The 27,503-nt window shown below is 35.8% G+C and overlaps 1 protein-coding gene and 1 pseudogene across 7 annotated transcripts in view; one reads left to right on the top strand and one right to left on the bottom strand.

The window, feature by feature from the left end:
* The window catches only part of JMJD1C (jumonji domain containing 1C), a 254,632-nt gene extending 236,580 nt beyond the window's left edge, over window positions 1-18,052 (top strand). For all 7 annotated transcript variants that reach the window (XM_033130717.1, XM_033130712.1, XM_033130713.1 and 4 more), the window contains 9 exons: window positions 66-344; window positions 3,319-3,487; window positions 4,399-4,489; window positions 4,916-5,046; window positions 5,421-5,543; window positions 8,494-8,633; window positions 9,830-10,006; window positions 16,689-16,820; window positions 17,132-18,052. In XM_033130717.1, the coding sequence (XP_032986608.1) occupies window positions 66-344; window positions 3,319-3,487; window positions 4,399-4,489; window positions 4,916-5,046; window positions 5,421-5,543; window positions 8,494-8,633; window positions 9,830-10,006; window positions 16,689-16,820; window positions 17,132-17,221 (1,332 nt within the window). In that variant the 3' untranslated portion in view covers window positions 17,222-18,052. The remainder of the gene's footprint in view (window positions 1-65; window positions 345-3,318; window positions 3,488-4,398; window positions 4,490-4,915; window positions 5,047-5,420; window positions 5,544-8,493; window positions 8,634-9,829; window positions 10,007-16,688; window positions 16,821-17,131) is intronic.
* A 1,860-nt stretch (window positions 18,053-19,912) lies between these two features.
* On the bottom strand, window positions 19,913-21,691 carry LOC117036245 (dnaJ homolog subfamily A member 1-like; annotated as a pseudogene).
* Between the last annotated feature and the right edge of the window lie 5,812 nt (window positions 21,692-27,503).

The following is a 27,503-nucleotide window of genomic DNA, read 5'->3' as shown; positions in this document are numbered from 1 at the left end:
TAAATCAAAGTGAAAGTTTTAAAATGTAAATGTTTCTTCTCAAAATACATTTTTTTTCCTAATAGACTGGTAAAAGTGGAAGGACTATGCCAAACATTCTTGATGACATAATTGCTTCAGTTGTTGAAAACAAAATTCCACCAAATAAAGCATCTAAGATAAATGTAAAACCAGAGCTAAAAGAAGAGCCTAAAGAAAGCAGAAAATCTGCCATGGATGAGAACAATAAATTGTACAGTGACATACCACATTCTTGGATCTGTGAGAAGCATATCCTTTGGCTTAAGGATTATAAAAATATTAATAATTGGAAGCTTTTCAAAGAGTGTTGGAAATATGGACAAGTGAGTATTTGAGTATTTTAAGCTGATTTAATACACACTCTTACTGTAACTTAAGCTTGTTGGAACAGGCAAAATGTCTCTCTCCTTAGGGATAGAAAGAAAGGGGAAAGATACTACTTAACACATTTGGAGTGGAAGTAAGATGTCAGAAACACCGTAAAAGTTACCAGAATGATTTTTTCTGAATTCTTGTTTTAGGCCAGATTTATATGAATTAACAGGGAAGCACTGATTTTTTTGATTTACTAGTCAACTGACTTTTAATAAAGCATGTATTTACAAAGTTTGGTACCTCCTTTATTTTTTTTACATTTATATTTTTATCCAGTTAACAGATTCATATCTGCTATTAAAGTATTAATACTAGAAGCATTTTTCTTGAACTGATGATGAAAGGTATAGATGCTTTTGCCTTAAATGTGTATCTATAGAAAATTTATTTTTAAGTTCATCAAATCTTGAATGACAAACTCCATTATTTAATTCTTCACAAAGATAAATGATACTCTGTTTGACCAAAGTTTTGATACAATGTTTGATACGCAATTCAAATGTCAGTTTTACAAATTATGAACAAAATTAAGAATTTGCAAGACTTAGTATTGTCATTTTCAGTTTTTTTCTTGCTCTCTGGAAAACAACATTGATACTTTGTTTTACTTTCTTCCTTCATCAGAGAGTTACTGAGCACCTAAGATCCAGTCTTTGTGCTGGCCATTAGGATTTGAAAATGAGTACAATATGAGTAAGAGCATTTTAGTACAATTAGGTCACTAATCCTTTCCAAATCTGATGAAAGTTACACATCTCCAGAAAAAATACACACCTATGAATTGTATATACACAGTAGTTCCTTGGTGTGTGCAGGGGATTGGTTCCAGGATCCCCCTTTGGATACCAGAATCTGTGAATACCTAAGTTCCTTATGTAAAATAACAGTATATCACATTCTTCTGTATGCTTTAAATCATCCCTAGTTACTTATAATACCTAATACAATATAAATGCTATGTAAACAGTTGTTATATAGTATTATTTAGGCAATAACGACAAGAAAAAGTAGTCTATACATGTTCAATACAGACACAACCATCATAGGCCTTAACTACAAAGTAATTCATCAGCAACAATGGAACATCTTTTTTTTCTCCCTAAGATTTTCTATATTATGGTTGGTTGAATCTGTAGGTTTGCAACCCAGGGATATGGAAGGCTGAGTGTATACAATATTTCGCCCTTTTTTTTTTTTTGGTTAGCTCTTCAAGCCCCAGTGCCATTCATTGCTGGATCACAATTTAGACCACTTAATTATATGTGGACTTGAATAATCCCATAAATGTTTTTATAAACATGTTAAATATTGTAAGAAATATGTTCAAGGTGTTATTGAAACCCAAAAGAGTGAATGACTAAGAGTACTAATTCAAAAAGGCTAGCCTGATTTAATGCCTCAAGGATTAAGTGAAAATTTCTAAAGGACAAGAGGTTGGAGATAAACAAAAGCATCAGATGTTTGGGGAATTGTTAAGTAGTTTTTTTGTCTGAAACAGTTAAAAGTTCTGTGGGATAATAATGATGGGGAAATGAAGTGGCTAGGGCAATGATTATGAAAGGCCTTTATATATCATGCTAAAGAGTTTGAAATTTTTATCCTGTCGATAATAGTCTTAATTCAGTAATCAAAGTAATCAAAGTAAATTTAAAATAACAGCAAAGCAGATTGAAAGTTGAATTAGAGGGGAATGAGACCAGAGGCAAGGAGTCAATCTAGGAAGGCTTTCAGTATTTCATGAAGAAGATGATAATAATGGTATCCTAAGGATTCTGCTTCAGAATCTTCTAATATTATAATTGCCCTATAATTTTTATAAATCTACTTACTTTTCCCAGGCTGCTGATTACCATAAGAAAGTGTGGCATAGGGCTGGGTAAAGAAATATTATTAAATAGGCATAATAGGGGCTGGGAATTAATATGTGAATTGCCAACAATAATTATCTAATAGCTGAGCTGTTATTAATAAGAGTTGGATATGTTATTAAGCACGTTGAAAGGAAGTTAATGGAGCATTCATTCAAGAGTTAAGCAGACTTTAGCATGGTTCTCCCCACCCTTCGGGGATATCTTTTATGATAAGATCCCTAGCTAGAGGTTATTCTCTTATAGTTTCCAATATTTAATTATGAAGTTTAAGAGTACTTCATATCTTTTACAAGAGGCTTTGTCACAACTTTCTGTGTTCTCTGTATCTCAGACTTCTACTTCATTTATAAGAAAGGAATTTAAAAAAATAACTGAGATTAATACATCAGATTGCTTAAGAGGTTTTTTTTTATGTCAGCATTGGTTTTTGGTTTAGAGACTAGCCTCGAGGGGATTTGAATTCATAGGATTTCAAAGGTGAGATTTACTTTCAGGGAATCATCATTAGGCTTGAAATGTAATGTTATGCCTAATTGTGTAATATTTTTATTTACCATGTTCCTTGTAGCAGTAAAGAATGTATGTGTTTTAAGTAATATAAACTTAGAATGTATATAAATTGTTTCAATGTCAAGGACTTTTTTATTAAAAAATATATATTACATACATAAAAATATATAAGTAGGCTATGTTCTGTCTATGAAAATTAATCTGTAAATAAAGCAACCATTTACTTTTATACCATTTAAACATGACATTTTTAGTATAGCCTTTCAGACTGCTTTCCTGAAAATTACTAGACATTTTCATTTTTATTTTCAAAATGGTAATGTACTCTACATGGCATTCTCTCATCACCCTTTCTCTTTGACAGTATATTGTGAACATCTTTCCAGGTCAGAGGCTGTTTTTAATGGGCTCTTTCTTCACAATTTGTCATTAGTCCCAAAACTTCAAGTGTTACATATTTGTAGTATGTACGTGTAAAATCAAATTTTGGCAGTGTCCATATACCTTTTAACTTTTATCTATCTCTCTATTTATTTATAAGCCTGCAGTGGTTTCTGGTGCACATAAGAAAATGAACATTAACTTATGGAAGGCGGAATCAATTAGTGTTGATTTTGGAGACCACCAGGCTGATCTCCTGAACTGCAAAGACAGCATTATTTCAAATGCCAATGTTAAGGAATTCTGGGATGGTTTTGAAGAAGTTTCAAGTATGTTATTTTTTTATTTACTGTTTTGTTAAAAATAGACCCCAAAGTGATAAATTGTAAATATGACTTAACAAATTTTTAATCTTAAACTTCTATATGACTTTGTTGCTCAGTAAAAAGAAACAAGTACAGCTGCTCCTCACATTACAATGGGGCTGCAGCCTGATAAACCCATTGTAAGTTGAAAGTAATCGTGTCATAAATGCACTTAATTCACCTAACCTACGGAACGTCAAAGCTTTAGCCTAGCCTACCTTAAATGTGCTCAGAACACTTACATTAGCCTACAGCTGGGCAAAACCAACACAGTGAGCACACTGTAGAGTACCCCTATCTGTTGTTGACCCTCGTGATGGTGTGGCTGGCTGGGAACTGCAGCTACCCAGTATCACAATAGTACTGCACCACACAGCTGGCCAGGAAAAGGTGAAAATTCACAGTTAGAAGTACTGTTTCTATTGAATGCCTATTGGCTTATGCACCATCGAAAAAATCCTAAATCGAACCATCATAAGCTGGAGACTGGGTCCCAGTCCTGGCTCCACCCTAATTTCCTTTAACCATAAACACATCATTTATACTGTTTCCTTACATCACATGGGGAATGCTTTTGGCAACCCTATAAGCTTTTGAAAATTGAATCATAAAATTGATGTTAAATACTTTGAAAATTAAAAGCAAAAATGTAAGACTAATTTTAATGACTATTGTAGAGCTATTTAAAAGAATTTTGTTTGCAGTATTACACATACACCTATACATATAAGGTATAAAAGTCTTAATAATACCTAAGTACATAAGAAATAAAAGCCAATAAGCAAGCATTCGTTTTATATGTCTTCCTATCCAAACATTAATAAAAGTAAAAAGGCAGTGATTACCTTTTTAGTAATTAACTGCATTCTTTATAGAACGGCAAAAAATGAAAAGTGGAGAAACAGTTGTTTTAAAATTGAAAGACTGCCCTTCGGGAGAAGACTTCAAGACTATGATGCCATCAAGGTATATTTTTTGAAACTTATTTTGACTTTCAGCTCTTTGAAGTTGAGTTGAGATTATCCCTAGAAGTAGGATAAGGAATTAAAAGTGTGACCTTTTAGGAATTTTCTTTCTCAATTAAAAATAAATGACAAAACAAAAAACAAAATTTGAATCTCTGTAGTCCTAGCAGGGGAAAGTCTATTTAGGGCCTCCCTTGGTGCTTTTAATTTTTCACGATGAGGCAGTATTACAATTTTCAGTATCATTTCTGTGCTTCCCCGTGTGTTACGCATTCATTTAAACTTTGAATGAAGTTAAGGAAAGTGTTACCTGTCAAAAGCCTTTAAGAAAAGTTGTCTTGCTTTGAACAGGTTGAAAATTATATATTTGATAGCACTTAAAAATGTAAGTGTTTATTCAAAAGAAGTCAATGTTGTTATTTTTCAGATATGAAGATCTTTTAAAAAGCCTGCCATTGCCAGAATATTGTAATCCAGAAGGAAAATTCAATTTGGCTTCTCATTTGCCAGGATTTTTTGTACGCCCTGATCTAGGACCCAGGTTATGCAGTGCGTATGGTAGGTATATATTTACATTTCTATCCACTTTGAATTATATGGAAATTTAACTTCTGTACAAAGATAAATTGTCTAATGATTTTTTAGGTTCTACTAAATCTGTTCTTTTAATAATCCATTTAAATATTTTTCTAAATCAAGCAGTATCTTAGGAATTAATAGCCAATATATAGTTAAGTACCTGCTAATTCCTTGCAAAATATTTATATTTTCTATTCATGTGATTTGTGTGGAACATTTCATGGATTGTGGCTTTTGATGGCAGGTTTTGGAACAAGGAGACTAAAACTCAAATTACAGTTAAATTTTCCTCATAAAACTGATTTTGAGATATGTAAAGTAGTCAGTCAAATAAAATTTTATTTCATACACAGGTGTAGTTGCTGCTAAAGATCATGATATAGGAACAACAAATCTCCATGTTGAAGTTTCTGATGTTGTAAATATTCTGGTCTATGTTGGCATAGCAAAAGGAAATGGCATTCTCTCAAAAGCAGGTAAAGAAACATAAAAATAGCGGTGTTTGGAATAATAGTAGTTGAATAACCACACACTAATATTACCCAGAATGTTAGCCTCTAAGTTAATAGCAAAGATTATATTAAAAGAATTGCAGTGGATATAGGGATATTCTTATCTTTATTACTTGAGTGATTAATTTATTTACCTGTCTTTTTATATAACAGGAAATTTAATTTTAAAAGTGAGTATTATTTCCTCCTTTGACTATCATTAAATACTGTACTAATGAAGATAAACTGTTAAACTCACTTATAAACATTTATTGAAGAATAGAAATTAGATCCTGGGACTCTGAAGATGATTAAGTCATATTTTGTGCCTCAAGTGTTCTCCTTTTTTCTCTGCCAGTATCAGGGAGAGAAGGGCTTTTTCTTTTAATTAGAAATAACTTTCTATCCAGTATATAAGTTTTATATTCCATGCTCTGGATTCCTTTCTGAAACCTTGTTCCCTCTATCACTCTCTTTTCGTAGACATAGGCCTTTAAATACTCCTTCTCCGCTGGCTACTTTTCTTCAGCGTAGCAGCAGATGCTAGACTGTTCCTTCTTTCTCAAAAGAAAACCTCCTTCAAACCATGTCTTCCTTGCCACCATCCTATTGCCCCTGGCCTTACAACAAATTCTTGGCTGTGTCTGTTACCTCCTTTTCACATTTCAGCTGAATGCAGGTTGGCCTCCATACCTGTGGCCCCACTGAAATTTCTTTTGCTATAGCTGTCACGCTTGGATAATTCAGTGGTTTCTTTCTGGTCCCTTTATTACTTGCCACCTCTGTAATAAATGGCTCTGTTAATCCCTACTGTCTTGAGATAATGGCCTTGGCCTCTGTGACACTACTCCCTGGTTCTTTACAACAGACTTTCCTAGAGTTACACACTTTATTTTCTACCTTTTCTAGTTTACATGTATTTCTGTGAAATTCTGTGTATGATTTCCAACCATCACGTAGACCACCGATTCTGTATCTGGAGCCCAGAATGTATCTACAGCTTAATGGCTAGGTGCTGAGGACGTGGGTGTTCATTACAGCATTCACTGAACTTCTCTGAATATTTGACAGCTTCTATAATACCCAACCTAAACACTCCCCAAAACTATAGAAACTCATTTTTATATTGTTTCTCAGCTCCCTTAATTGACACTCTTGATTATAATAGATTAAAAACTGTCTATCCCACTCTCAAGGATTTAAGAGTCCGGTACACTTGAGTTGTCCCAGGTCTGGCACAGAAATGTATGACCTGTGGTTGAGATTTCTTATCTTTTCAAAGCCTGTGATGCCACAGGGTTAATTATCTCTTTTGTACCTTGTTCTAATCATCCCTTACAGCACTTAGTCTACAATACAGATGTTACACCTGCTTTTCTGTACTGTTTTTTCGTGTCGTTAAATGCTGGAACTTGGTTACTCATTTTTGTTCCTGCACACTTCCTGTCTCTCATTTGTAGCATAATATTTGGTCTTATGAGAAAACATTCATTAACATTTTAATTCTTTGACTGTCTTTCATTATCTAAAGCTTTTGGCAGTTTTTATAGATAGTCACCCAAAAACAGAAATGTTTTAGGGTTATAATAATGCTACGAACACTGACCTACTTAAAGTACATACTTTTTCCTCTACCTACAATGGCTCTCCTACCTTCTTCCTGGCTAATTTCTGTGTTCATCCTTCAAAGTATAACTCAGATTGTCATCTCCCCCGAGAGGTCTTCATTCAGAAAATAAACTCTCTTCCTTATGATGTATCCTTCCCCTCCCCCTTTTTTAATTTATAGAGCAGTAAAATTTAAAGAAAAAAATAGGAAAACTTATCTCAGGTTGCCAAATTAAATTTTGTTAAGAAAATACATTTTAAAACTATTCAGCTGTCATTTTTAAAGAGAGCATTTTAAACATAGACTACACAGATAACATTGGAGAACTGAACCAGCCTTTGTGTACCTTAGTACTATGATTCTACTTACTATGAGATATTCTTTTTGCCTATGTTTATTAATACCTTCTTTTACTCTGACGTCTTGACTGGGTCTTTCTTTAATCCCCAACATTTTTGGAGTCTCTGGCACATTGTAAACACTTAATGAATGTTTGAATTAAGAAATCTTTGCAGCCAGTTTTAAAGATAAAAAAACTTTCACTGTCACAAATTAGGAAACAGCTGATGTATTCATTGTAATAGACAATTATTCTTTTTCTCTTAAAAGAACATTTCTTTAAAATGTTCACTGTAATGAAATCAGGAATTTGAAAAAGACCTTCCTATATTTTACTCAGAAATAACCACAGTTAAAATTTTTTCTGTATGTGTGTGTGCGTGCGCAGTTTTTAGTTTGTCAACATTTTAGAAGACTGACCTGATATTTACTGATCCATAGCAAATGCATTTAATTACAGATTAACCAATAGTAATGTATGAGATCTTCCAAGAGTTAGACATTTTGCTCTACCTTTCATTAGTCATGGTAACGAACAAATCCCTTTACCTCATTGAACATTATTTGCTCAGATATAAAATAGAAGTTGTGGTCCATACCTACCTTACTAAGTAGTTACAGAGGCCACCTAGTTAATAGTAGTCATGAAAGTCCTTAGTAAGTTATGAAACGCTGTATGAGTATAAATTATTGTTATAATCACTCCCTTGAGACAGGAAAAAAGTTGGTTAAGTTTGAGTAAAAGCCCTTGAATTTTTAATCTGTTCCGTGGTTTGCAAAAAAACAAATGAACTGAGAAAGGCACTCTGTCCTGTTATACAGGGTTAATGTTCTCTGCTCCTATAGTTCCAGTACTTGATGTATCCCTGGGTTTATCTCCTCTTTAAGAGTTCCGATCTAGTACCTCTGATAGATCAGTTTTAGGAGACTTGGCTTTTTGCTGGTAGTCTTTACTGACTAATTTGAAAATACACTCTTCTTTTTCAGGAATCCTCAAGAAATTTGAGGAAGAAGATTTAGATGACATTTTGAGAAAACGATTGAAGGACTCAAGTGAAATTCCTGGTGCTCTGTGGCATATTTATGCTGGGAAAGACATTGACAAGATCAGGGAATTTCTTCAAAAGGTATAATTCAGGTTACAAATAGTTTATCTCTTGACTCACTAATTTTTAATTTAACTTCATTTTGTGTTCAGCAATATAAGAATAATTTTACTTCAAAGGAGGAGGGGTTTTTGTTGTTGTTGTTGTAGAAAGTAAAATGCTCCTTTCTCTTGCTCAGAAAAGGCCAATTTCATGTTGAGGGTCATTTCTCAGTTGCTAATGCTCTTCCATTTCCTCCATAGTCAAGAACTAATCTGTTGATGAATCAGATGTTACCCTTGGTGAAAAGTAGTGATTAGGAACTGCAGGATAGAAAAACTAATGTATCATGGAAACATCTAAAGAATGTAGGATCTTTTTTTTTTTAATTTGGTATTTTTTTGCTATTGATCTAGGGAATAATTCTACTCTATCACATCTGGTTGCTCTGTGATACTTACATGAATAAACTAAAATTTTGAGTAATTGTGCCTTTAGTTAAGATACTCTAAATGAAAGTGATACATTAATCTGAAATATAATTGGTTCAAGCCCTTTGATCAAATATTTCCTAAATTTTGTCATTATAGAGATGTCTTTTAAGGGACCATCATTGCTGCTTTTAGTGTACGTCATCTTTCTTAAGGGACTTAAAGTTTGTCTCTAGTCAGTGTGAAGGGGCTATAGCCCTGTACCTACGTCTTATCCTATAGTACCTACCAGTATTTTAATTTAAAATAGTATAAGTTATGCTTTTTAAACCAGATTATTCACTGGTTAATAAAGGATCTCTTGATATTGATTTATCAAGGGTTAGAAGGTTAGCAGTATAAAGCTATTTATCTTTGTACCTGCCTCAAAAAAAGAGCAGGATCAAGAAATGTTTGTGAAGTTTTCATGTGAATGGATTGACTTTGGGGCAAAGCTACTAAACAGAGCATTGCCTCATCTCTGTGTTAGACCCTTAAAACAATAGTTAAGAAGAAACCAAGTGGATGTAAACTTCATAGTAGAAGGAAGAGGTGAGCAGGGAGTATGTATGATTCACTTTATTAACAGTGTATCAGTATGCAATATTGTTTTAATATCCTTTGACTTTTCAAATTGTAGAATATTATTTTCTTTAACTTAAACAACAAAAGACTGTTACTGTAAATAAAATTGACATTTAACTGAACAGGATTTACCATTTCCCTTATTTAAATAGTGGTGTGTTTTAATTTTAATTCATATTTCAGATTTCAAAAGAACAAGGCCTTGAAGTTCTACCAGAACATGATCCAATACGTGACCAAAGTTGGTATGTGAACAAAAAGCTCCGCCAAAGACTGCTTGAGGAATATGGAGTCAGAACCTGCACACTTATTCAGTTCCTTGGTGATGCCATTGTCTTACCAGCAGGAGCACTTCATCAGGTATACAAAAATTTGTTTGAAATACACCTGTTACTGAAAGGACCAGTTTTGAAAATTTTTTAAAAAAATTGTTCTGTGTACAGGTGTAAATGAAAGTAAACATAAGATGCCCTGCATCAGTGTGCTTTTTATTAAGAAATTACTGAAATAGCTTTTCAGTGTTTGAAAAGATCTGACATAACTAAATGCTTTGAAAGCTTAAATAGTTTAAACATCAGCCATATATCCATTCTTGTATCGTCTCTGATTTAGTGGATTTAAATCTGATTTTTAAGATTTTTTTTGGGGGGGGGAGGTACAGCAGATCTTTGAATAATATTTCATTATGCTGCAGCAGTTTAATTTTTGCTTATGTCAATTAGCATATGGAAAAATTGGTTTCATTATAAGTTGTTTCACTTAAAGTCACAGAACCTCACACTATGTTAAGGGAGGATTTACTGTACTATATATTCAATTCTCAATAGTTGAGACTTAACAGTGGGAGAGAGATCTTCTAAGGTACCAAGTAGGAGTAGAATGAATTATTGGCTAGACCATTCCAGAATTTGGGCTTTCAGTATATACCTCCTGCCTCTCTAGTTTACTAACATAGCAGTAACATGTCCAAAAAAAGATGGTACGTGATTTTTAAAGCTATTGATCTACTAAACTTAAAAACTAAAGTAAAAACCTAATCTTTGTCTCTGTGGCTTGACTGTGTGGCACCTGGAAGAGAATGGAGGACTGGATTAAAAGCATACAATGGATTCCTAATAAGTAGACTAGAGCTACCTATCACAGACGATTTTAGCCCTCATAATAACAAAGTGTGGAAAGGAAACTTAAGAACCCCAAAAGCTAGTGCACATCAGAGTTGGTAATTGAGATATATCTGATGTATATGGTTTTACCATGGAAAGTTCCCCATATTTCATATATGGGAAATATATATATATACTGTCACAAATGCTAAACAGGCAGTAATTTTATATATATATATATACACATATATATATAAAATTACTGCCTGTTTAGCATTTGTGACAGTATTACAATAGCGTAAGTATTCCTTAAATGATGATAGTTGCTTAGTTTTTAAGATATCAAGTTCAAGGTTAGATTTATCGTTCTTAGATCTCAAATACCATTTATAATAGCAAAATATAAACATAATAGATACATATAACTTTCTCTATAATAATGTCCTGGAGAAAAAAATGTTTTAATAAATTAATGCATTATTTATGTTAAATTGTTTTATTTTCCCCTGGACTTACATGATCATCAAAGATGTTAGATCATTTATGATTCAAGTTTAATTGGGATTCATCCCCACATACTATTTTTTTTTGCCTTGTAGCCTCTTAATCAGAAAACAATTAAGCTATATCCAAATGTGAAATGCCCTCAAAGAAGTAGCCTATTTAAGAGAACAGTACAGTAAATTTTTTTTGTAAATAGGAATAATTCTTTGTGATAATACAAGTTTCCTTGAAAATTCTTTCATGTTCAACTTAATCCAATATCCTTTTTCTTAGTGTTGAACTGGATAGTACAGGTTTTTTTTTAATGTATAATTTGCATATAGTAAAATATACCCTTTTAGTGTATAGCTGTGTAAGTTTTGACAAATACATAGTTAGGTAACAGCACAATTATTATATAGAACACTTCCATGACTCCAAGAAATTCCCTTCTGCCCTTGTTTAGTCAAGCTTTCCTCCCACCTGATATTCCTACAACCACTTGATCTGTTTTCTGTCCCCATAATTCTGCCTTTATAAGAATGTCATATTTTGGAATCGTACAATATGTAGCCTTTGAGTCTGGCTTTTCTTATTCTGAGTTGTTGTATTAGTAGTTTCCTTTTTTATTTCTGGGTAGTTGTTCATTACATAAATGCACCACAGTTTTCTTTATCAATTCGCCAGTTGAACAACATTTGGGTTATTTCCAGTTTAGGACGATAATAAAGCAGGCCACAGTAAACATTCACATACAGGTTTTCATTTCAGTTGGGTAAATACCGAGTTGACTAAGATTGCCTTGTCACATGATAAATGTATGATTAACTTTTGGCCATTTTCCAAAGCAGTATATGTGAGTTATATTTCCTCTACTTAGTGTCAGTTTGTTTTTAAGCATTTGAATAAGTGTACATTGGTATCTCATTGTGATTTTAATTTACATTTTCATAACTAAGTATGTTAAGCATCTTTTCATATGCTTATTTGCCATCTGTATATCTGTTTTATTAGTAAATGTGTGTTCAGATATTTTGTCCTCTTTTTGTAGTTGGATTTTCTTTTTTCTTACTGAGTTTTGTGTGATTTATCTCCTCTGCTTATAAGCCCTCTGTCTGTTTTGTGCTTTGCAAATATATTCTCCCAATCTGTAGCTTGTCCTTCCATTCACTTAATGGTGTCTTCCAAACAGCAGAAATTTTAAATTTTTGATGTTCATTAATCAATGTTTTCTTTATGTATCATTCTTTTATTGTTGTATCTAAATTTTTTTGTCTGGCCCATGATCACAAAGATTTTTCTCTTACATTTTCTTCTAGAAGTTTTATAGTTGTTTTTCTTTCATTTAGGTCTGTGTTCCATTTTTAATTTACTGTTGTGTATAGTATAAAGTATGGATCAAAGGTTCCAGTTTTTTGCATGTGGACATTTAGTTGTTTCAGTACAGTTTGTTGAACAGACTGCTTTTAAACATTTTTCTTTTGAAAATGTAATATATTCATATGATTTTTAAAAATTCAAACCATACAAAAAGGTTCACAGTGCAAACTCAGTCTTTTTCTTACCTTTGCCCTCAGTGCTTTTCCTGTATAGGCAACTACTGTTCCACAGAATAATTCCATGCGTATACCTGTCTCTGCTGTTTCTACTTTCTTGGGGTGGGGAGAGAGAGAAGAGCCATGTTTTTTCAGTTGTAGGCAAAGTGATCCTGTTAAAAAGTTTACTTCACAAGATACTCTGCTCAAAGCTTCACAAGACCGACCCTAAACAATCTGTACTAATATCCTATCTGCACACGCACACACACACACACACACACATTCTGTCTCTCTCTCCCTCCCCCTTCCTCTTCCACTTCTCTCTTCCTTACTTCTCTCTTGCTACCTTGCCCTCATTGTGGTTTTCACATCCACCAGTGAGTTCCACTCGCTAATCTTTTTGCCTGGAATTCTTTTTCCTCTAAGATATCTGTAAGACTTGCTTCTTCACATTCTTTACGTCTTAGCTCAAATATCACCTCAGTGAGGTCTTCACCCTAGTGTAAAACTGCACAGTTCCATATCATCGTCCCTATCTTATTTTGCTTCATTGCATTCATTATCTTCTAACATGCTTCATAATTTAACTTTGTTTATTATCTCCCCTCCCATCCCCAATTGGAATGTAAGCTTCGTTAGAAGGACGGGGATTTTTCTTTTCATTGCTCTCTCCCATTCCTAGAATAAGGCACTTAAACACTTAAACATTTGTGAAGCCTGAAAGCCTAAAAATGTGTTCTCATATACAGCATTTTTTGTAGAAGTATAGATGAAAACAAAATTATGACTTTCCAGAATTCATGTACAAGTGCTCTTTGTACAAAGATGTAATTTTTGGCCTCTTCCTGTATGTCTTCTCTGGCTACTTCAAAAAGTTTACTTAGGTTGGACTCTAACTTCCAGTTGTGACTATACACATAAGTACACAGGAAAACATGTTTTGAGATACATAGAAATTTCATTTAGATTATAGAGAGCGAATTTCATCTGTGATAAAAGGATGTTATATTTAAATAGACTGAAGCAGCATGTATGACCTAGACTGACGAATTCTATTCTGAGCAATGCCACTAAATTGATGAGTATTCAGGACAAAACCTTCTGCATATTTTGGCATAGAACTGCCAGCTATAAGAAGAAGGATTTCTACCTTCCTTCCCTTACGTGGTGTGATAATGACAGCAGTTATTTCTCCTGTTGAAAGAGTTTTGATCATGACTCAAGTAGTAGTGGTAATGTGATTTGGAGAGAGAATTAAAAGGAAGAACTCTGTTCACAATATTGACTTGCATTTGAAGTGCATCATTATTCACAACTTATTTAGTCCTCAGAGGTCCTGAAAACTTTTCATTGATGGCTTCAACATTTTCAATAGACTACAGGGGATTGCTGGACCCCCATCCCCAGAATTTCTGATTCACATGGCAATCACAGTGTCAAGATAATAACCTTCCTACTGTGAACAGAAGAGTTATATTTTCTTAACATTTCTGAAGAGGGAGCTGAAATTTTACATTTCTAAGAAGTTCCCAGGTGATGCTGAGGTTACTGCCCAGGGCCATGCTTTGATAACCACACAAACAGGAAGCCCTTGAAAACCCAGGACACCTACCAAAACACTTTCAACCAAATAGTACTGTGTGACAGGGACCAGAAATGCTAGGGAAGAAGCAGCATTCTGTCCCTTGGTTTGTCAGCAGTGAGCACTGTGAGAAGCCGAGCCTAGGGAACAGGGACAGTTTCGTCTGTCTAGGGGTGTTTAGATGCATATCTTAGGAATCTGAGGGAAAGTATCATGGCCACAGCCCTCTTCATATTTTAATAACTACTATAGAATTGCAGGTTTAAAAATCTTCTGTTGGCCAACAGTCTGTGAAACCCCTGTATATCCCAAAGAGCAGGTGGACCCTGACCTTCAGGATTTCCAGGATTTATTTTGTCTCATCTCTAGCATCCTCAGGTTTAGAGTAGCATTTATTTTAAACAGCAACAATTTTTCAAGTAACGTAAAATCTTTAGTGATGAATTTGCCCTTAACTATTAGCTTGATTGTGTTTGAGTTTATAATAAAGTTGTAAATTTTCTGCATTCATATGACTAAAAGGACTTCGGCAAAATTTTTCCATTCTAAGTTCTCACAAGTCGCTTTGTATATGGCAATCATAGTGTCAAGATAATAACTTTCCTACTAAGAACAGAAAGGAGTTATATTTTGTTAACATTACCTATTTCTGATTACAACTCATCCTTTAAGGCAAGTATGAATAAGTCTGTTAAGGAAGGGAAATGTAAATTGACTCCAAGATGGCCAAAGAAAGGGTTAAGAGGAATGGGAAGTTCAAATGTGTCCACTTTAGAACTGAATCTTGCCCCTTCAAACTAACCCTTAAGGCTTTAAGCAAAATAAACCAGGTTGAGGTCAGTAGTAAACATAAAAACATCATGGAAGCACTACTGAAAGTCACTGTTCTAAAAGTGATTGTTAAACATCCATAAACTGGCAAAGACTGACAGAATCAACTTTTCCAGAACTCTGAAATCGAATCCAGTGCTTACATCAACCAGGGGACTGCTTTATAAAGAAAAGGGCAGCTGATTTTTGGTGTTTAAGTAGATTTCTGCAGGTCACTGGCTGACCACTGAGAGAACAGAGACTTCAGTGATCACACCCAACAAAGGAATAGTCTTTGCAAAAATAGTTTGGAAAAGTCGCAAAACAAATGGATGGCTGCAACAATCAACAGCAGCAAACCCTGAGGCGGGGGAGAATAAGATTTCCAGTTACCACATTATAATGTTCAGATGTCCAATTTTCAAACACACACAAACAGGAATGTATGGCCTGTTCATATGGAAAAAAATAGGTCAACAGACTGTCCTAAGGGAGCTCAAATATTGGACTTACTAGACATAGACTTTAAGTCAGCTGTCTTAAATATGCTCACAGAGCTAAAGGGAACCAGGGAAAATGATGTGTAAACAAAATTATAATACCAATGAAGAGAAATTATAAAAACAGTAGAGCTAGATGTGCTGAAAGAAAGGTACATGCTGAAACTTTTGAGGACTTAATTCCCACAGCATGTTCAGGTAAGTGACAGACAGAGAACAGGGCATTTGGAGACTGCTGGTATAGTGGAGTTAATGTAGGACTCCAAAGAATCTGTTAAACAATGCCTATCATTAATAGAAAGCAGTTCTAAAAAATATTGAAGTGTGGAGTCATTTTGTACATGCCGAACAAATAACATAAGACATTGACTGGCTTCTTGTGTAAACCGTTTAGTCAGGAGAGAGACAACTGTTGGAAAACAATTGTACTGATCCCACAGGAGACTGAAGGATATCTTTATTTGGTTAATTTGAAAGAAAGGCACAAATAAAATCGTGGGATAATTCTAAAACTCTTGCAGTGAGTAGATCTGTCTGGAACTACAGTTTTCATCGCATTTTCTTACAGATAATCAAACTTAAGTTTCATGTTCTTTTCTTTACTCTCTGGTGTAAAAGTTAACAGTGCAATGACCAAAATACTGAAAGCCAAAGGAGCAACCACAGACATCCAGATGGATGTTACCTAGAGATACTTTCCAGTTACCTTTTTTTTTTTTAAGTGACACCAAATAAAATCCACCTTGATAAAATTGATAATTTAGGATCTGATTATCAGCTCTCTGAAGGATTCCTGGAAAAATTCTTCATTTAAAAATATTTCATTTCCAGTCACATTACATGAAGCTTTTCAGTGATATAACTCTCATAAAGTTCAGTCATCTGCTTTGATAGGCATTTGATATTTTGGAGAAAGTAAGTTCTCTAATGAATTGTCCCTTGTGTTTACTATTAATAGAGAGGTTTGCTTTTCTTTATCCTCACCTCCTAAAATTTACACTTTACTGTTTTTGTTTTTGGGGATAGGTACAGAATTTTCACAGCTGTATTCAGGTAACTGAAGACTTTGTGTCTCCAGAACATCTTGTACAGTCATTTCATTTAACACAGGAACTGAGACTTTTGAAAGAAGAAATCAATTATGATGATAAATTACAGGTAAGAGATGAGTTTCCTAACTAGCTCCTATTCCGCAGGCTTTTTATATCCAGAAATGTATACCTGCTTAGACAGTCATTGCCTAGTTTTGTCACATTAGGATAACAACCGAAGATTAAAACCAATCCACATTTAATTGTATGACTTTTAGTGGCCCTTATTTTAACTTTTGGTTTAATAACATTTTTAAACTTTGACATTTATTATTCTTGAATGTGGCTTTCCTCCATTTAAATAAGTGTTAAAATAGCAGTTTTCATTTGATAATTTATCTTCAGTTAAAGTGATTAGAAATACCAAATCTCTTTCAGGTTAAAAACATCTTGTATCATGCAGTCAAGGAAATGGTGAGAGCTTTGAAGATACATGAAGATGAAACAGAGGATATGGAAGAAAATTAGGTGTGTTTCAGTTTACTGTTTTTAGACCATTGAAATGGTATTACTTACTCTTGAACAATGATAATGTATGTACACTGACTTAAGCTTCCTAAAACCATCAGTGCCAAGAAATTCTCCTTGTAGTAATTACTTGTTACTGACAGCGCAGCAGTATATAGCCTAAGTCACAGCTCCTACGATTCATTGTTAGTTATTAAAACAAGCTACATTCAAAAAGCAGCGCTTCATAGCTGTTTTTGTATTATAGTGTATATGATGTTTGTGAAAATGCCAGATTTAAAATGATGTATTTATTTTTGGAAAAAAATTACAAAATTCTATGCTATATTGTTGATCAAGTGTAAATGTGACCTTGTACAGTTTACTAAAATAACTGATATTTTTCACTACATTGAGACAGTTACTGTGAGAATAGGACTCAACACCAGCTATTGCCTGCATTTGGGAAATTGCTGAATCGCACAGCATTCATGTCATAATCAGAAAATTACTGCCAAATAATTGTAAAATTTGTAAAATATAAAGTATATAAAGTAGATACTAAATACAGACACTTCAATATTTTGTTGAAGCTATTGACTGTACAATTAAACATTTTCAAAAGGTGTAATTTATTTAAAATTGTCTCATTTTGGTAAAATTTATGTGAACTTTTAAAGCTAAATATTAAACTTAATATGCCATGTAAATATATACATATATACATTTAATGATGTATTTTTTTAAAACATTGGCTTGCTTTTATTTGTTAAGTGCAAGTGTTACATATGGCTTTGTACATTGAAGTTGAAAGGGGTTTTACATTTTCCATTAAAAGGACTTTATCAAAAATTGGCTTGCTTCTTCATCATCAAGGTGACTACCAGAATTTTCTTCTGATATTATGTTCTTTTCTGGAACATTTCCCCTTGTCTTTTACCTTTGTAAACTTCAGCTTTTTTCAGACTTTATGGGTCATCACAAATAAGTGCCTCAGCTTACTTGAAAGAAATGCAGGTAACTGTAGTATTTGTTATTTATGAATGCATTTAATTGAAGAGAAAAAAAAAAGAAGAACCTGTATATGAATTTTAGAACCCATGATTATGAGAGTATGTGATCAGACAATTTCAAATAAGTGGTTTTCCCAGCAGAGATAGCTGCTAATATACTGTTGGGGGTTGGAGAAGGTGGAGAGAGGAAGCAGGTGGCACGGAAGAGCCTGAAGTCAGCCTGGACGGAATGTGAGTTCTGCTGCTTACTGTGTGACCTCGGTAAGTTGCTTTACTTTGGAATCTTGATTTTACTAGGTGACTGATATTATCAGTTAGTTGCTTAGGGCTCACATGTCCTCACATAACCATTTGAATTTTACTGAAATATGTAGCCCTCCACTGACACCTGCAGGATATTGAGGGAACAATCTTCTCATCTGGAAAGCACAGTTTAAAAGAAAAAAAGTGGTAGCCCAAGTTATCACCTTACGTGTTGTTTAGTTTTTATCCTGTTGCTTATGTCCATCATCTTTTATTTCTGTGTAGACTACTCCTCCACCCTCCAGTCCAGGCAAGGTTCAGCCAGGAATGTGAACAATTACATTTCACATTAATGCCTCACCTGGCACAAGGGATAATAGGATAAATGACAAGTACTTGGCTAGAAAAAGAAATTGGGCTGAGGAATAGTTCAAATGATTATGTGAACCTTCTTTTGTAAGCTTTTGACCTTCTTTTTTTCCCTTTGTAATTGATATATTAAGGAAACATTTATACATTTCAAGAATTGCTTGAATTCTGATATTGTGAACATAAGACTTTTAAAACATACAATTAAAGCTATTAATCATAATTTGCTGTACTACCAACATTATGTTACAGTTGCTTTGGAGCACGTTAAGTGGTTTAAAGTAAGCCTGTAACATAACTAAAAAGCACCTTCCTATCGTACAAGCACATTACTTCTGTAAAGGTCTCATCACTGTAACTTCTAAGTTACCCTCTTTAGAAGTCACTACTCTAAGACTCACCATGTGGTCCAAAAAAGAAGGGGAAAATGTAATCAGGACTCTGTGTGTGTGTGTGTGTGTGTGTGTGTGTGTGCACTTTGTAATGGAACAGCAGAAGGGAATGCAAGCCATTCTACAAGTGCTACAAGCCCTCAAGCAGCGTAGTATGATAAACCCCTTCTTTAGAAGGGTATCGTTTCTATCACTGATACCACAGGCAAATTATATAGCATGCCATTTCAACTAACAATTGAGGCACTAGAATAAATGCAGAGGCATCACAATGAATTCCACTTAATACAATGATACAGACGAACACTTTTCTACAAATTAAGTTCTTTGTCTATTGCCAGTGAAAGACAGAATTTTAATTTCATAGCTTAATAGTTAAGGTTCATACACTGAAGTCTACATATACCTAGTATTTCAGTCTAAGCTAGTCCGTGTACACAGCTGAACTCAAATTATAAAATGTGACCTAATAAAGGCTAAGGGGGAAACGTTTTTAAGTAGTTTTTACAGATATTAAACTTAACTTTGCAAACTGAAGCCATACACACAGGGCAAAGTCAGAGCATTTATATTTGAATTTATTCTTCATTTAACTTTGAAAACACTACTGTAATTGAATATTAAAACAAAAACAGTAGCAAGTAATGGGCGTGTTACGATTATATCCTTCACTCATTCACTGCTACGTAGAAGATGCCAGCAGTGAGTTACTCACTGGCCCCATTAAGAGGTCTGACACCTCCACCCTAGGATGATGTCATCACCATATGCTTCTCCGTTGTAATGGCCCTGCCTTTCCTGATTTGGATCTACCAAGCCCATTTCATCAGCCTCGTCTACTTTCTTCCTCTCAGGTAGTTTTCTCCAGGAAAGAATTGATCAGTAGAGAGAGAGCTGTTCTCAGAAAACTACCTTAAATTCAATGGTTAGGTGACCCTTTTCATGTGGTCCACAATAAATGGACGTGCCTTCGCTTAGCACACACTTGATAGTTCCATGCTTGACAGTCTCACCTGGACGAGAGGTGATGACTAGGATTTGATTTGAAGAGTAGATATTGGCTTTTGGGAACACGCAGTGCTTCACCCAGTTGTAGGTTCATGAAAAGGTCATCTCAGTCGAGTAAAAACAGCATGGTCCTTCTAATCTAATACCGGTGTCTCCTGACGCCAGTCTGGGTACTCGGTCGCCTTCATTGTGTGTAGTGTCACCTTCTAACTATCTTTCATGCTGTTGTCAATATGAACTTCTAGAATCTATCTAACTATCATCCTTCCAGTTTTTACATCTGTCTTTCAGACTCATCCGTTCCCCATGGTCCTGGCACTCCATGCACACAGACTGATTTTGCTGAACCATTCCAGGTCCTCCGTGATAAATTCTCATTTGCGATCCAGAACTTTGGCAGTTGGGACAGTACACACCTGTTCCTTTCTTTCACCTTGGTCTTTGTGTTTGTCACAATTCTTTTGCAGAGCTAGTTTTCCTATTGCACCTTATATAAATCTAAGGCTACTGAGAGCTGATGCACATTTGTTACCTCCCCTTTCTCTCCAAAAACATCAAAGCTGTCCATGGGGGTAGCTAAAACTGCCACCTGCTCCACCTTTTAGTTGTCTCTTCTCTGCCATATAGTTCCATTTGCATCAGACAGCGTGAGAAATCTGTTTGAACTCTGCATTTGAATTCTTAGTCAGGGTGGTACTTCAAAGCCCATCTCCTTTAAGCTTTTTTCAGTTCTTCTGGATGGCGATGGGTTTGACCCTCTCCAAAAACATAGTGGTTTCTTTCACCATTTTCTATAGCTAGTGAGCAGGCAAGGCCCGTATGAGGGAGCAAGAGGGAGTGTGTGAATGTGTGCAGCTTGGGCAGCCACTGCTCCTCCACTCGCTGTTTTGGAAAGTTCCCAGTTTTTGACTTTCTGATAGCGCTATGAAATGGGGCGTAGCAAGTGGCCAAGACACAAAGCTATATGCCACCAAGTCTGTCTGCAAGTTTCAGACTCAAACTTTTCTTGACTACAAAAGCTGTGAAATCCCCAGTTATACATAAATGAGATCAACCTTGATAATTATGCCTTGAAACCATATGGAACGGGAAACCATATGGAACCATACGGTACAGGAACTGAGTAGTATATAAAGTACTTTAGCTCTCACTGTAAGTAACCAGTCTAACTCTTAATGAAAGCAACTTTCAAACAACAATATTGGAAGCTCTGGGTGCCTGGCTGCATACAAAGTGAGTGCCCTTTCTCGACTAGGGAGATTTTCATAGCTGACGTCAGCTGTTCAGTTCGCTGTAAGTGAGCGAACTAGCTGCAACTAAGGCTGGAGGATTGCCTATCTTTCCGTGTCTGGTCTACGAGAAAGAACTTGGCCCTGGGGTAAGTGGAGGTATGCCAAGGATGTGGGTTGTATGTGTGGTACTCCATTTTAAGGAGGTACATTCTGAGGACAGATGAGTCTTAACACTCTGCTCCTCCCTAGTGTTTTGAACCCAGGTTTGACAGATGATGAAAGATTTGGATATCTGGGTCAAAGAACAAAAAAGAAATGAAGAAGTGCAAAATGAGATGGGGACTGACTCCTTTCCCAAGGAAAGCCAGGAAAGTCCCCTGCCAGCATGAGAAACTCGGGGGGTGCGGGAGGGGGGTGTCGGGATTAGGACCAAGGTAGGTCATACAGGTTTAGTAAGTAGAAGGAGTTCTTGATAAGGGGCACACAGGGATCACTGCCCCCAGCCACAAGTGCTTGCAAAGCACGAGACTTACGATATGAGACCATCCTGTAGGACAGAACTATTTTTTACAATTCAACATCTATTATGTGTTTGGCTCTGGTAAAATAACATATTCACTCAGGATTACGCCATCAATACTAAATACTATGTAACAAATATATACAAACACAGTTGCCTGGGGTTAGGGAAGGCTTCAGAAAGACTGACAGTATTTATACACTTTTCCAAGTAAGCTATTTGAGACCCAACAGACTTTAATAAGTGACTTACAAAATAATTGTAAGTCAACTTTTGTTGTAGAAGAGCAGGTGGGAGGAGCTGCTTCTGTAAGTGCCATTATAAAAGGTGAATGTCAAGTAGACTAACCCCTATCAAGGACAACTTCCAGGCTATGTCATAGGCAAGGCAGTGTAGTCTCATCTCCCGTTTTTTAATTACAGTACTAATTATTTTCATATTAAACATCTAGCAGTACTATAATAGCTTCAGATGCTTTTTCTTAGTCAACTGAAATTTTAGCCAACCTAACGTTTTGTCCTCTAGTTGTTTGTAAATGGGTAACCATATGTGGCATACAGTGTTTTTACAGATGTTAACTGTTTAAGAAATAGATTAAACACAACAAATAAATATGGCACTTTACTTTGAAGAAGAAAGGCTGTAAGTTTGCTTTGGAAGTGGGCATCAGAAGAGCTGCAGCTTGTGACCGAGGTGTTGTGAAGTGGAAGGATTATCTGAAATTAGAAAGTTGTAACACCAGATGTGGATGGATGTGTGTGGCTCACCACTACCACAAAGGTTCAGGTGGTGCAGTTTTCTGGATCCAAGTTTTTCTTGCAGGCAAAATTGCCCCTTAAAACAAAATTCACATTATGCTTAAATAATGTGTATTGTTTCCTGTATATTATGTTGGGAGAAATTTGCATTTTCAAAACAACTGCTAGAGCTGAACTATACAATAAGATTCTTCAAAGCTTTTTAAAGCCAATGAAGCCATAGGATTTTGGAAAAATACTAGGACATTAAAAATTTGGTAACATCTGTTGAGTTGGTTATCAAGTGATTTGATCAATCATCTCACATTCCCTCCCAGAGTGGAAATGAAAGTAGCAATTAAGCCCATTTAGATTGAGCCAAGTGACAAATGCTTTCCATTCTAAAACGTACAAACTCCAAACATTTTGTAGTCATGGGAAGTTGCTGTTCATCCCAGGTTAGTGGAACTTTCGAGGAACCACATGGGACATTGGTACACCATAGTCTGCTTTCATGTCCGCTGAGCCAGGAGTCCACGTTTTGTTCTAAGTATTCCATTCACCTTTCCAACCATTAGGAGTTTATTGAATTTTTCAAGTCAGATATTTAGTCTTTCTCATACGGCTAGTGTTGTTCCTGCTGTTTAACACATGTTCTGTGGGCTCAGTGAGCTAGGAGACACAATGTCAACAACTTTGGGGACAAAGGTTTATTTAAAAGGTAGACAGAGGTGACCACTAATTGAGTCAAGTTCAAACTTGCTGATTCTTAAAAACCTCGGGAGTTTTATTGTTTTATCTGTTTCCTGATTTTATATATAAATACCAACAAGTACAAAGAATTGGGGGTAAAAGGGGGTGCCTGTACTTTACCCACCCAGAGCTGACCACTGTTAGTGGTTTCCCACACATCTTCTGTGTGTATTTTTCCACTTTACAAAGCAGAGATCATGTATTATATAAAAATTGGTAAGTTTTTGTTTTATTTAAACTATTACATTATCCTAACATTTAAACTAAGTACTTCTAATAGCTTTATGATCCCACAAATAGTTTTACCACTGAATAACCATGGGAAGCCAGTGCTGTTTTTCAACTGAGCTGAAAAATTGAGCCCAAGTCCAAATCCGTGTCGTGAGCCTATTCACTTTGTCGTCAGTCTTCTCATGAGCCTGCACTTCAAAAACTCAAATGCCTTAAGTACTATATTGAACCAACTGATTACTCCACTTTTTGTTGTGTCCATAGAAATTAGTTTTAACCTTAAAACTAAAGGATTTTGTGGCAGTGGTTAACATCTGTTTCAAGTAGTCTCCCCCCCACCCCTAACAGCCATTTCCTCCTAAGAAGAGGGAAATAAATATTTGATTTAAAGTCAACAAAAGATCTATTGGTGCCAGTGGAGGCCCTGGGACTTCATAGCACTCAATAGCAAGACTTTTCTTTGGGGAATTGATGTTGACGGAGCATAAAAGTTGCTAAATCAAGAATCCCTTTCTCAGACCACAACCTCCCTTTTTTTCTAGAAACTATCCCTTTAGGAACCCCTTTGAAGCTTTAGTCCCTCACTCCTACCCTACTCCCCAATTGTCTAATCTCTGTCTCCCTGTCCAGCTGGACTCGGGTAACCTTAAAGCTAACTCTCATTGGTATCCTTGTTTCCTTCACCTTCTGTCCTTTCATAGCAAGAGTGCCTGTCCTTTTTCCAATTTAGTGTCTACAATAGAGAAGTAAACTAAGAATCACCAAAACTGGTACCAGCTCTTCACTAGGACCTCTTTCGCTACTGAGGAATCCTAACCTTGAGAGTATATTCTAAATATATTTTATTCCTCAAGGCCATGACCTGACCCTGGTCCCCTCACTTTTAGTAAATGGTAGGAAAATGTACACGAGCTTCCCTCCAATGTCATCTTGCCGTGGTCTGATTCTGGCCAAGCTTGTAGTTCCTCCTCCCCATTTCTGACTCCATGACTTTGTTCGTGCTGTTGTCTCCCTAGCGAGCCATTTCCCCATCCTAATCCCTGTTTCTCCTTCCCTGAGGACTACACTGGCTACTTTAGTTTTAGTGGCAAAGGCGGTTCATTAAGTAATCTGGTGACTGCATTCGGATTATGCCGATTAAATCGAAGGTTTCTTTTTTTTGCCTACACTTAGCTATAAACCACTCTTAAATGAGAATATTTACTAAATACTATATTTAAATATTAGTGACCAACTAGGTACGGATTTTTTAACTGCAGCCAGCCCATTGCACTGCCTTTGACCCAAGTTCCTCACCGTCCATGAGATGGCACTGTGTGTCAGCTGTTGCCTCAAAAAGGACGATTCCAGCTGGGATAAAATAAACAAATCTGAAAAAACTTAAAAACAGCTATGCCACTTGCTCCCGCAGAGGTCTCCAATTAGGCCACACTGGGATTATGACAGAATACACGAAAGATCACTTTTGATCTTTACGTGGATAGCATACGGGTCTAGAATGATTCAATAGTTATCACTAGTTCGTGTCTTGACCCTTCAAGTAAGTTATATACACCCTATGGCAGACTGCCTCACGCTATTCATCTTCCATCTTATAAAACAAAACTTAATCACAACTTCCTACAAATGAAAAGGGATAGAAAATGGACAGTAGGCTTCTTATTAGGTGCAAAAGTAACTGTGGTTTTTGCAAACTTTTTTTTTTTAACCTTTTAAACCAATTACTTTTGCACCAACCTAGTACAATTGTGTAAGGATGAACTCAATTTTCACCAGGTGATTTCCAATTTCTTGGGAAGCAGAGGAGCTGAGGTGCGGTGGTATGTGTATCTGAAAAGACATGTGAATGACCAGGACCCTTGGCCCCAGTAGGAAAACTAGACAATTCAGCCCCAATGTGTCCCAGAAAAAATAGCACAGGACTACTAGTCAGATCTCCTTACTCTTGGCTCTGCTTCCAGTCTGGTGTAAAACCACGTCACTTACAACCTCTTGGCTTCATTTTGTTCCTCGTAAAGTAATAGATCTTAAAGTCCCTAAAAATTGTGGCATCCAAAATGTATTAAAACAAAGTACCTAGAAAATGTTAAAAGCAGAAAAACAATGTACTTAACATTTAGAATTCACTTACCTGAAGGCAAAATATTTTCATTATTTCAATTACCTTAATAAAACACTAGGGACAAACAATGGCTTTGAATGAACTCTTGAAAATTTTTCCTTCCTGTTCCCTTTTCTCTTAAGCATGGTTTCAAGAAAGTATGGATTACTTGTGGTTCCCATGGCTGTATAGCAGATTACTACATACTACTTGCTTTCTGAAAGAAATGTTTGTTTTATTGTCACTCTGAAAAGCTGAAAATAAGAACTCAGGACTATACTTTCTGGCCTTTTTAACACCCAGCTAATTATCTGGGTTCAGTAGCAAGAGGCCACCATTAAGTAAGGAAGGACAAAACCTGTTAAGCTTCCTGCACATGCATAATGCATTGTTACTTAGTGGAAGCAAGCTATTCTTAAACCCCATTCAGTTCCTTAAACAGAGTAGACACAAGAACACCTAACAACCCCAACCAGGAGATGGGGGCCATGTGCCCAGAGGCTAGGTCCTATTGTTGAATAAGCCAAATGGTCCTCTATGGATGACACTGTGCTAGGATGTTGCAAAGCTACCATGTCATCTTGGTCACAAGGCACATACGTTCTATCAACAGACTCAAACACAAAACTTAAAAACCAGATTAAACAAGAGTACTAAGTAGTGTGAATAAGAGCTTCAGAGACAATGACCTAGTTCATTTAACGTGCATTTGTTAGTTCAAATGCATAGAACGGTGCTGTAAAATTCATGTCAAAATGCTCAGTGACAGGACGGCACAGCGGGGGAGGAGGGAAGATAATGGCAGAAAAGGAGCATGATTTGGAAAACGTTCATGTCAATGTTCACATCAAAACTTAAAGCTCATTTTTTAAGGAGAAATGGCTAGGCTAATAATAGTTTATTCTTGGCATAACTTTTAAATCTGAAGTTTTGTAAAGAAGGTTAGACAAGCAACATACTCTACAACACTGAGATGGACACATTAACATAACTTTTAACAAACTCTTAAGATATTTTAAGAAGCTAGTACATTTTTATTTCATCTGTAGAAAGATGACACAAGAAAAAAAGTGACCCCTGCATGGTCACTTCATCTTCTCCTATTTCTAGTTATATCACTAAACACGTGAGTCCAACCCTACCCACCAGCCCGCTGCAGTTCCCTTAGAGAAGGCAGTACGGTGTCCTCCATAGAGCTGTCCCTCCCTCGACTCCACACAATACACTAAGCCTGTGCTTTCAACACAGACAGTGGCTTCTACCTGTATGTTTCCCTTATATCCTCCTCTCCCCCGCACCAGCCGCCTCCCCCCTCAAACACCAAGAGACTGCAGAGGGAGCAAGCCTATGTAGCGGGGTTCGTGCTCTGATGGTGGCAGGTACCCCAGCCAAGGGACGGCAGCCTCCTCCCTGAGCCTTTTCCTTATGTACTAGGGCAAGGAAAAGGTTTGGAACATATTAAGACCTCAGGAACTTCCCTGTTCTCTTTCACCCTAGCAAGGAAAAGGTTTGGAACACATTAAGACCTCAGGAACTTCCCTGTTCTCTTTCACCCTAGTTGTGGGGAAACTGACTACACAACACTTAAGAAAAATCTTGAACATACCGAAGTATCATTTGACACAATCTCTTCAAATTCATATTCAAAATTTACAACAAAGGAACCATACAAAACTTCCTTTTTAACTACCAATCACATTCAAC

The sequence above is a fragment of the Rhinolophus ferrumequinum genome, chromosome 16 (genome assembly GCF_004115265.2).
Source record: "Rhinolophus ferrumequinum isolate MPI-CBG mRhiFer1 chromosome 16, mRhiFer1_v1.p, whole genome shotgun sequence".
Classification (NCBI taxonomy): Eukaryota; Metazoa; Chordata; class Mammalia; order Chiroptera; family Rhinolophidae; genus Rhinolophus; species Rhinolophus ferrumequinum.
The sequence above is the reverse complement of the archived record's forward strand: the minus strand, read 5'-3'. Positions and strand labels throughout refer to the sequence as shown.